This window comes from Chelmon rostratus, chromosome 22, assembly GCF_017976325.1.
Source record: "Chelmon rostratus isolate fCheRos1 chromosome 22, fCheRos1.pri, whole genome shotgun sequence".
Classification (NCBI taxonomy): Eukaryota; Metazoa; Chordata; class Actinopteri; order Chaetodontiformes; family Chaetodontidae; genus Chelmon; species Chelmon rostratus.
In genome coordinates, this window is record NC_055679.1 from 20,342,020 (window position 1) to 20,353,194 (window position 11,175).

At 43.6% G+C, this 11,175-nt stretch overlaps 1 protein-coding gene across 1 annotated transcript; it reads left to right on the plus strand.

Moving 5' to 3' along the window:
- Positions 1–1,944: 1,944 nt before the first annotated feature.
- irf5 (interferon regulatory factor 5) lies at positions 1,945–10,849 on the plus strand. Its single transcript, XM_041963558.1, has 9 exons — positions 1,945–2,128; positions 2,941–3,166; positions 5,680–5,866; positions 6,654–6,682; positions 6,769–6,796; positions 7,217–7,540; positions 9,177–9,566; positions 9,638–9,756; positions 10,029–10,849. Exons 2-9 carry the CDS (start codon positions 2,993–2,995, stop codon positions 10,230–10,232), a joined length of 1,455 nt encoding a protein of 484 aa, XP_041819492.1. The 5' UTR covers positions 1,945–2,128; positions 2,941–2,992; the 3' UTR covers positions 10,233–10,849.
- Positions 10,850–11,175: the final 326 nt, after the last annotated feature.

An 11,175-nucleotide genomic window follows, 5' to 3' on the forward strand; every position in this document is an offset into this window, starting at 1 on the left:
GTGTGGCGGTAACGTTATATTACATACAGAACGCTGCCTGAATTGTGAGCTAACGTTTGCTAAAGGACGCTAACGTTAGGTTCCGCCCTCATAACCGAACCTTCTTTCCAGCTCTGTCTGTCACACGGTTCACTATGGACCGTCACAAAAGTGAACACTTCAACGTACAACTCTACTTTTGTGTCTGAATGTTGTCTTTTGTTCAAAAAAATGCAACTTTCCAGCTGGCATGTCGGACTGCAGCAAACAGCTTGGGCGGAAGTGCGCCTTCTTCGTCTTGGGCGAAAACGGAGCGGGTTTGACTTGCTGCCCCCTACAGGCTGTATGCCATAGATAAGCAAATAGTATTGGAAATTGGTCAAAATTGGTGTGTTTTAATACATTTGAATCAAATCCACATGATTCACTTGAATGTCTTCATGCATTTCTTAAAGAAACAACAACTTAGGAGTCATTCAGAGGAATCACCTCCGTTGACTTCTCTTTTTTTCACACCTCGCCCACAACCTCTGAATTCTATCGACTCACTCAGTAGAAGTCTGTAAACTTTATGTGTCATTAACACACAGTGCTGATTGCACTGCATTGTTTGTAAAATATTCTGTTAATGGCCTCTCAGCATCAGAACTTGTCTTTCTTGATGTTATGCTGAACATCATTTTCTTTTTAAGTGTACTTGGCTGCACCGGTGCAGTGTTTTAGCTCAAGCTGTATGCATGTTGTGTACTTTCAGGTATTGCAGTGCATTCAGGTGCCACATGAGCTGGATTTGCTCTGTAGTATTACATCCAGTCTTTTTGAACACGTCAGTGGGGACTGGCCCTGTGAGTGCAAACAGATCTGGTGTATTATGACATGCATTATGGCAACCAGCTGCCATGCTAAGCTGACCCACAGGGAGTGTTATTTGTTGTCAAAGACAGCATCACAAGCTTTGAACTGCTTCGAGCTAAACTGCTCTCCAGCCACGTATGAAAAGTGACATCAGCTGAGTCCCCTTCGGCACGAGGACAAAATGTCCCCAGCGGAGCCGTGAGAAACACAGGACCTGGTTAACTAGTGTGTTGGATCAGAACCTGGGTTCGTGATGAACTGGAGCCCCATGTGAGCGTCTCAGTATGGACTAATACTGCCATCTTCTGGTTGAAGAGCAGATGTGAACAATGCTGGCAACAGACTGAAATTCAGGACATCAATCAGGACCATTTTTCACCCTAAATAAAATAATAAAAGTGTTTTTTTTGTGTGTGTGCGTGTGTGTGTGCGTGTGTGTGTGCGTGCGTGTGTGTGTGTGTGTACTCCTCATGGAGCAGTTTCGTCAAGGGTGAGAAAATAACCCTAATGATGTCATAGTGATGTCACCAGGGTTACATTGGACATTGGCACTGATACAACAAAATCCTATATTGCAAACTGGAGGCGAGGCGTTTGACAGACACTGGGAGGGAGGTATTAAGTAGAGATACCACTGTGTTGCATCATGGGAAAAGTAGGATGCAGTGTTTTTGGAGTCTGACTCATATTCAGGACTAAAAGTCAGGACATGTGGGCCCCTGCTGGTTTTACTCTCACTATTCCTTTACACTTTATGGAGGTAAAATACTATGTCGAGTGCCTTTTTAACGCACTCTTATACTTTAGCAAAAATAAAGTAAACGAACAGTGACGAGCAGGCTTGTAGTACCGGATATGTGAAGGTTTACTTCAGTGGTTTCTACTGCAACTCTCTGTATCTTTGTATCTATACTGTAATATTCACCATATTTAAACCTCATATTGTATTCACAGTCTCTGTATGTATGTGTGTTCACGTATTTTGTTGCTGATAAAATCACACTGAAATAAGACATTTAGTTTTTGCGACTGAAACTTTTATTTTGTCTCTCTGGCAGGAAGCAGTTGTTCTCACTGACTCACACTTAATCCTCATCTGAGTTCCCTCAAACTCAGTTTGTCACGGAAGTTTCTGGGGGGTTTCAATGTGTGTCGGCGGCGTTTTTCTGTTTGTTTGTTTGATTGATTATTGACGTCACCGTGACGCTGCAGACGTTTTAAATCTGAACGGACGCCTGTTTAACGACTCACGGAAGGCATTCACCGGCAGGACCAGGACCTGGACCAAAACCAGGTAAATCCATCATTAAAATCCCTGCACGCACACACACACACACACACACACACACACACACACGACGGAGCGTTCGTCAACACCTCACAGATGTCATGATCTCAGTTTCTCAGTTTCAAGTCGGCCCTGATCTGATCTGAGATCTGATCCACGAATGTGACTCACGTACTTAACAAAACTGTCAGGAACAAAACACATGTTGAAGTGAAAACACTGAGAACTGTTTCCAAACTGCAGATTGACTCAAACTTCACAGCTAGTTGACTAACTAACTAACTAACTAACTGATTAAATATCTTACTGACTAATTAACCGAGTCATGTTCAGACTGCTGAGTGACTTCTGACTTTGTGTTTCCTCTCTGTCCTTCTGTCTCTGTGAGGACCAGTTTACACCTCCAACACAGCAGCTTCCTATTTTTTAACTGTAGAATCACATTTCTATTATTCTTATTTTTATATTATGAAATACTTGACCCCTCTACACTGAATATCCCTCAGAAATACCCACCGTCCTGAACCCATTTATATTTCAGCACTTAATAATAGAAGTTTAATTGTTAAATCAAGTTCTAAAAGCTTTTAAATGAACATCTGTAGTCTGATGACATCACTGTGACATCGTCATGGTTACAGAGGACATCATACTGCACTGGTTTCACTGAGAGGACTAAGCAGTGCCTTGACAGACTGACGAGCTGATCTCAGATCAGTAGTAAACCTCATAATAAAACCACATCGCAATGATGGTTGTTGTGGGGGTTTCGAAAGAACAGTTCAGTCACCCTAATCCTGTTCTGCTGTTCCCCCCAGTCTCTTCCAGTATCCTCCCAGTCCTTCTCCCAGTGTTCCCATTGCCCCCACCATGAGTGTCCAGCCCCGGAGGATCCGCCTGAAGCCCTGGTTGTTGGCTCAGGTGAACAGCGGCAGGTACCCTGGTCTGCAGTGGCTCAGTCCAGACCACCGACTCTTCCAGATCCCCTGGAAACACGCTACACGCCACACATCGATGTCAGAAGAGGAAAACACCATCTTCAAGGTCAGATTAACCTTTAAACACCTCAAAACTGACCTGTGAATAGTAACCTGCGTCAGAATGTTTGTCTCGTGTTCCTTCCTGTGACGTTCGAAGGGAAACAGCATGAATCTCTGAAGGAGCTGTTGGTTCAACCCGTTCTTCATTCATGGCATCAACAAAACAAAACCCAGGTCTTCCTGTCATAGTGCTCCAGATTTAGTGGAGATATTCGCTGGGATACAGTTTTGTTTTTGCTTTTTTTCTTCAAGTCGAAGAGAATTTATATCATTAACAGAAACTACAGAAAGAGCTCGGTGGGGTGGGGTCAGTGTCAGACGGTTCTAACCGCCACAGAGTCCATTAATTATAGAGTTTGATATATTTAACGGAGTTTAAAACAATCCAAAACAGTTTAAATTAGTTTTCAAACTGTTTTCAACAGTTTTAACCTCTGTGCAAATTAAACTTCCTTCTGTTCATGTGACGTCAGTTCAGACGGTTTTTACAGAAATAGTTCAGGTCGACGACGTGATGCAACTGACTCGAGTGTGAAACATGTTAGATTAGCATGACTTTAACATAAAGAGTGGGGGTTCATGGTTTGAGGAGGTTAAACAGCTCTGAGTTCATCATCAAGTGAATTTAGAGAATAAATAGTGGTGAAGAAGAAGGAACTGCTGGACTTCTTCCACTTCCTGTTTGAGCCTCGGTTTCATTTCACTGTTTCTCTAAAACAACTCGAAACTTGCTGATTGGCTCCTCACTGAACTGCTGAAGATGTCACGTCCTCCTTCGCTGCTTCTGCTTTATTTCTGCTCGCCGTGCATGGACGGCGCCAGGATTTTTTTTCTACCGGTGCTAAGGGGGGGCTTAACCAATACGTGAGGGTGCTAAGAAAATAATCGATTTTCATGATTGGTAACTTTATAAAGAGGTTCTCGTTTTTTCAATAAAAGCAGCTATTTGATACACAGCACAAGCATACTCGAGTATTTTTTAACTGAATTTGGCCAAAGAATATTCAATAAAATAACTAAGCCTCATACAAGCGACCACAATAAAGCAATGGCTAAAATGTTTCACGTACAAAAGTGACAGACTCAGCACCGGACAGCGACCATGCGCCTGCCAATAACCAGACGATACCCAAAATGTGACAAATGTATTTATTCCATAGCACTTGATGAAAACAAACAACTATGCATTGACAATGTTGTCTTTGATCACAACATCATAAGAGATGAAGTAACAGTGAAATTAATAAGGCTGCAAAATGCACCAGCAACGAGAACAGCTTCATTTGGATCACAACATAGGCTACGGTCAAAAATAGAATTAATAGCCAGAAGAAACAACAAACACCCGATCCTGGTGTCCAACTTCTGTGGCCGGATAACGCCGGAGAAGAGGCCGCCTTGGTTCATCAACAGGTGACCGGCTTAGATCAGAGGGAGCGGTACCTGTGTCAGCAGCAGTGCAGGTAGGGCCTGTAGAGCAGCTTGCAGCGACGGACTGCTCTGGTGCTGCTTCATGTTCTGACTCAGCAGTTCCTCCCTCAGAACCATTTTTCGATTGATCTCCTCCTTCTTCATCTTCTTCTACCACTTTTTTTTTCTTTATAACGAAACGATCCATATTGCAGGCAGCGGACTAGCTAGCCAGTCTAGCCGAACGCACGTGTATCCATGGTGACAAAACACGCCCCCCTTTCCCCTCACACACACACACACACACACATAGGCTACGCTCTGGGCTACACTAATCAATGGGAAACAGGCCAGCGGGGATGGACTGGAACTCATGAATTTTTTAATGTTTTTTTTAACTTAAAAGAAATATTGAAATATACAATGAAATTATTGAAATTGTTTTTTTTTTTTACTTAATATACATGTATTATAATATGAAATAAAATTCTGGAGGGGCTTAACTGGGGCTAAACAGATTTTTGACGGGGCTATAGCACCCTCTAGCCCCAGTGTGGAGCCGTCCATGTCGCCGTGTTGAGACTTTACACGTGTGAAATAAAAGGACACATCCGTTTTATATGTTGAAAATGATCCATGCTGAACTGAGGAGGAACGTAGTAGTGCAATGTTCCTCTTCTCTGCCTCTCTGACAGTCAGACTGATGCTTTTATTTTGTCTCTTTGTTAAATATTAAACTACAGCTAGCCTGGCTCTCTCGAAAAATAACATGTACGTGTGTATTGCAACAGTGTAAAAACTGTACTTATTATCCATCCCGCAATATTTTTATAGTTCTTTGTGTAAAATGTACATATGTATAGTCAGCTTTTATTTTGTATTTCTCTATTCTGTTTTATTTCCTGCTGCCTGTAACACCTGAATGTCCCTGGCTGGGGATTAATAAAGTCTGATCTTATCTCTAAAGCTCACTGATTAACATGTTATATCAGTTGTTTTCGTGTAAAACCGTCACGTTTTATCGTCACAGGTTACATTACACAGCGTCATGTTACATTATGTTTTGGTAGGTTGTGTTTTAATACAGTCCTGCTGTGTGTCTTCCAGGCGTGGGCACTGGAGACAGGTAAATATCAGGAAGGTGTGGATGAACCCGACCCTGCAAAATGGAAAGCGAACCTTCGCTGTGCTCTGAACAAAAGCAGAGAGTTTCAGCTGAAATACGACGGCACCAAAGAGACTCCAGTCCAACCATACAAGATCTACGAGGTCTGTGAGCAGCCCGGGAACACAGGTGAGGGAGCTCACCTTTACCTGTGTCGTTATGTGTACAGGATGTAGGGGGCGCTCTGAACACGCTGAGGTTATGACCTCTGCAGTCTGATTTTATATTCAGACTGTCCTTGTGTCCATCGTAAAGCACTTCGCTTGATTATCCTGACGAAGAATATAAAGTTGTTCTAAGACGACAAACGTTTGACTGTTTCAGTTTCTACAGTTTGAACTATGATCCACATTTCATTCATCTCATCCCAGTTAAACATTCTGTATATATGTTTTTTTTCTGCTACTTGCCAGCAAAATAAATAAACCAATATGATCTGATAGGCTTGTTAGAGTCTGTGATCAATACTGATCAGTTTGACCCGTGTTTATTGATTTGCTGGCTTTGGTTGGACAGAACATCATGTTGCTACATTTCTAATTGTTCACAGACAAATTATCAAACAGGTGTTTATACCGTAAAACATGGAATATATCATTACTGTACCTTGTTGCCACATTCAACTGGCGCTAAATTCCTTCATATTCTCACGTTTTTCTTTTACACCCTTTAATCACTTCTTTCTCCGTATGCCGTTACCATCGTTACCGTGTCCATTTACTTTTTTCTGTTCGCTACGCGTGTTGGGACCTTTTGAAAAATAAAAGACTTCCTTTAACACAGGAAATGGCATCATACAACACAAGACGTACATTTCAAAATAAAACTGCATGTTTTAACTAGGATGAATTTGGGTCATTTACAGATCCTTTTTTCTGTTGAATCGTTGTTGACTGTGATTTTTTTTCTGTTTCAGATGCTGCTGATGATGAGGAGGAGGACGAGGTAAGAAATTCAAGTTGTAAAACTACGGACTGTTCATATTTTGATCGCCTGACTAACTCCACAACAAATATCTGTTTTATTCTCAGATGCCAAATCTGATGGAGCTCACGATCAGTAAGTAAAAGTTTAGTTCACTTTTTCTGGGGAGAATAATAAACAAACTGCTGCAGGAGCTTAATTACCCCAAACCCAAACCCAGAACCTGGAAGGTTTAGTGTCTTGGTTTTTCTTGGGTTTCTCCAAGTTTGATAAAGCAGAATGTTGAAAGGACCCTTTTCTGTTCCATTTGGTGGAGAGTTCAGTTGTAGGATAGTTAACAAAGCTGATTTACACATAACAACAGTGAAACATCACTAAATTCACTTTAGCAGCAGTTTCACTGAATAAATCCGAGTGAAGACCAGCTGAGTCAGCAGATTGCACAAGCAAAAGTAAAAAATGTTTTTCTCTGTTAAAATACAAACAAAACATTCACTTTACAGCGCAGCTCCTCACTGTTGTAATGAGTGACCCCCCCCCCCCCTTCATTTGCAGCTCATTCAGACGTGAATCAGTTCAGTTTGTCCAACGGGACGTTTGTACCTCCACATGTGATCCCGGTACCTGTCCTACCGGAAAGAGCGGTCCCCATGACCTCTGACCTCCAGACTCAAGGTCAGATGGTGGATCAGGGGAGCTTCGTACATCCTGCGGGACTCTCTAACAGACTCCAGGACTTGAATTCTCTCACCACCCCGGCTGCCTCTGCTCCTCCCGGGGCAGCACTAATGGATGCCAGCAGCATGGGGTGTGTCCAGACTCAGGGGGACCCTCAGAACCACCAGCCCTGCAAGTATGACCTGCTGAGCAGCGTCCCACGTGAGTACAACCTCTCATCTCTGAGATGAAACTGCAGGTTTCAAGTTGTTCTGATGTTACAGATGATTAGCTGAGATCTTCACAGATCCACAAGATCCAAAAAGATCTGTTGGGAACCTTAATTGCCAAGAGATGAGAATGAGAACAATTGGACCCAACCCAAAGAGACTTGAAGGATCGGTCCACAGTTTCAGTCCTGGTCGTGGATCTGTGGACCAGTTCTTCACCCTGCAGGGATCCTGGAGGGGTTTGAGAGTTTATCCATCCAGTCAGTATGTGTATGTATGTGTCACCTGCTGTATCCTGTAGGGGGTTACTGTGATTTATGGGTTACTGCATGCAGTTCTTGTAGCACATTGCTAGCCTTGTATATGTAAGGGATAATTTATAGTGAGCAGGTTCCTGTGGAGAAATAAACCCCGACACGATGACATAGAAGAAGCAGAGGGCTTCTATTCATCCCGGAGGCGTTTGTTATTTGTTATGAGCTTGGTACATTAACGGATTGCCCCTTTAGCCAATGACAGTTAGGAATTCCTGATCAGGCGGTCGTCTGTCCAGAAATAAACGCTGCTGAATTTTGGCGATTGACCAATCAGAATTGAGTATTTTAGAGTGCCCTGTTCTAAAATGCAGTACACAATAGAACCCACCTGGTAAACATTGCATGAATTGCTGAAATTAGTTGCTATTCTGAAACCGTAAAATCTCGCAGCAAACTTCTTTCACTCTTGTGATGTAGAGGAATCAAAGGGCTCTGCAGGTTTTTTGGTAAAAGCCAGAAATTCTGCATGGTTGCACCTGGATGCGCTCCACAGTCACTCCTCCTCTAACGCGATGTGGTGTTTGGTTCTTGTTTTGACAATAAAGATGACTGTGGCTCAGCATTCAAGGCTGGCTTCTTGACAGCATGCCAGGTATTCTTAGCCTAGCTTAGCACAAAGCCTGGAAGCAGGGGAAACTGCTAGCCTCGAGCCCTCAGGCAAGCTAGCCTACCATAACTGGTTACTAACCTGGATCAAGGTTCTAGTCAGGACTTGGACATGATGTGTGTCAGCTGGTCCAGTTTATCATCTGTTAATTGTGGGGTTGGTGGTTTGATTCCTGGCTCCTCGCCCAGGTGCCCCTGAATGAGACACTGAATCCCACACTGCTCCTGGTCTCGGGAGTGATACGAGCACAATTTATCTTTTGCATTCTGCGACCTTAACCCTAACGAGGCTGACCTCTGAGATGCTGTCTCGTGAATATTTCTGTTATTTGAACGTGATAAACTTCAGACTGCAGCTTTACTCCGAGTCCGTCTGATAGCTGCATCATGTTAACACGAGGATAAAATGTTTTATTTATCCTTGTCTGTTATGTTGCTTCACCTGGACGTCACACCTACCTATTGGCTCACAGTGGCGGAGGTGTGGTGGATGGTGTAACAGGTTCTGTGGTTACACATGGCTCAAATACATTTTTCATCACAGCAGAAACTTCAGAAACTTTGCTGCCACTATTGTGGATCAATGAACTAACATTCAGTCTTGTTGATTTAAACTGTAGCAACATTTTTTTTGGTTATTTTAATGCACCCGGTCCTGTTTGCATAGTGTCAGATAGAATAACTGCCCTCTCTGTGTTACCATAGTTACAGATCTGGACCTGAAGTTCCAGTACCGGGGCCGGATGATGGGTTCTCTGATCGTCAGTAACCCTCAAGGCTGCCGATTGTACTATGGACATCTAGAGCCAACCCCGGAGCAGGTGGACCTGTTTGGACCTGTCACCCTGCAGCAAGTCCTGTTCCCAGGGACGTCCGAGATCCAGAACCAAAAGCAGCGGTTCTACACCGAGGCTCTGCTAGACGTGATGGACCGTGGTTTGATCCTGGAGATCTGGGAGCAGGACATCTATGCCGTCCGCCTCTGTCAGTGTAAGGTTTTCTGGTCTGGACCAGGCATGCCCGAGCAGGGTCCGCCAAACCCCATGGAGAGGGAGAAGAAGATCAGAGTGTTCAGTCTCAATGACTTCCTGCAAGGTGACAAAACTCTCTAAAGGCATCGTTTCGACGGAGTCGAGCCACGTGTTAAAACTTTCTTTTGTCCGTAGGTCTGATCTTGTTCCAGAAAGGTGAAGCTCAGAACCCTCCACCCTTTGACATCTGCTTCTGTTTTGGGGAAGACTGGCCCGACAACAAACCCAAAGAGAAAAAGCTCATTATCGTCCAGGTCTGTCTGTTAACGTGGCATCAGGTGAAACCTCCCAGTTATAGATGAACACAAGACGTTAAAGATTCTGCTGTTTGACATTAAGGAAATGAAATGTGTCATTTCATCAAAATTTAACTGGGAAGTGACAGCAGAACATTTTTAGGTTTTAAAACGTAACGGAAATGGTTTTTGTGATTCTCGTCATCTGGCAGTTAAGCAGTTCTTGTTGTGACCAGGCTCTCATCGTTGCTATGATTGTTCAGTTCATACTTGGTTCTCGATGTTCTCAGGTGGTTCCTGTCGTGGCACGGATCCTGACTGAGATGTTCTCTGGAGAACTCAGCTGGTCCACAGACAGCATTCGCCTGCAGATCTCAAACCCTGATGTGAAGGACCAGACGGTGGAGCAGTTCAAGGAGCTGCAGAGGCTCCTGCAGAGCCAACACATCCAGGGGCCCTGGACACCTAATATCTCGTCCACACCTGGAGTCTGACAGGGCGTTGGTTTGATGGCTGAGCCCCCTCCTCCACCTCTGCCTCCGCCTCCTCCCCCTCCTCCCGTACAGTCCACATGTTTGTATTAAAGACTGAACTTGTCCTTCAGTGAGCCCTCTGCAGTTTCGATGAGTCCTGCTCTGATTGTAGTAGTTTATGTACATAATCTCTCGTTCCATGAACCAGCAGATAACGAACAGGGTGAGGACACCCCAATGATGAGTGTAACACGTGTATAAATATATATACAGTGATCTATTCAGAACCCTACCACACTGTAAAAGATCTCTTAATATGATGAAGCTTCAACAGAGCGAGTAGCACTCATCATTGGGGTGTCCTCACCCTGGTCGTTATCTTCAGTCAGTTTTTCTGTTTTATCCGGACTACGAGGGACTTTCATGCTGAACAGACGTCCACCTGATTGGTCTAACTCAGACTGCCGAAGCCTCAGATTAGCTTCTTGGATTAAGACAGATTTAAAACAACAAATCTGTCCTTTAACTTGTTCAATGAAAGCAAACATCACTGTGTTTTTAAACTTTTAGAGCTCATTTCAGTCATTTTTCCTCTCAGTGAATGAATTGTGGATTTCAATAAACACCGCTGCAGTATTCTTTCAAACATTTGCTGTTTTTTATTTTTATTTACAGAGAAATTTACCATAAGGCTGCGTAGAACCTGATCCTAAGGAGTGTGTGGTGGTGTCTATCCAGAGATCCTGCCCCCCGCCTGTATTTTCATGTTGCTGGTAGTGGGTGTTTACCCCCTGTCAATAACCCCGCAGGGTGCAGCTACCAGGGTCGTTAGCTCACATCCAAGAGGAGGCACTGAGGCACTCATTCTGCCTTTAAACCCACACAGATGACCTCCACTGATAATACAACTACAGACATTTAACTGATCCGTGCTTTCAAATTTATGATCCAAGAGGTGAAAACC

What these genes read in the sequence shown, in the direction of transcription:
- irf5 (XM_041963558.1), top strand. Translation starts at nt 2,993, where the DNA reads ATGAGTGTCCAGCCCCGGAGGATCCGCCTGAAGCCCTGGTTGTTGGCT. An exon ending in TGAGCAGCCCGGGAACACAG is followed by an intron (nt 5,867 to 6,653) that starts GTGAGGGAGCTC and finishes TTTCTGTTTCAG; the next exon opens with ATGCTGCTGATGATGAGGAG. An exon ending in CCTGCTGAGCAGCGTCCCAC is followed by an intron (nt 7,541 to 9,176) that starts GTGAGTACAACC and finishes GTGTTACCATAG; the next exon opens with TTACAGATCTGGACCTGAAG.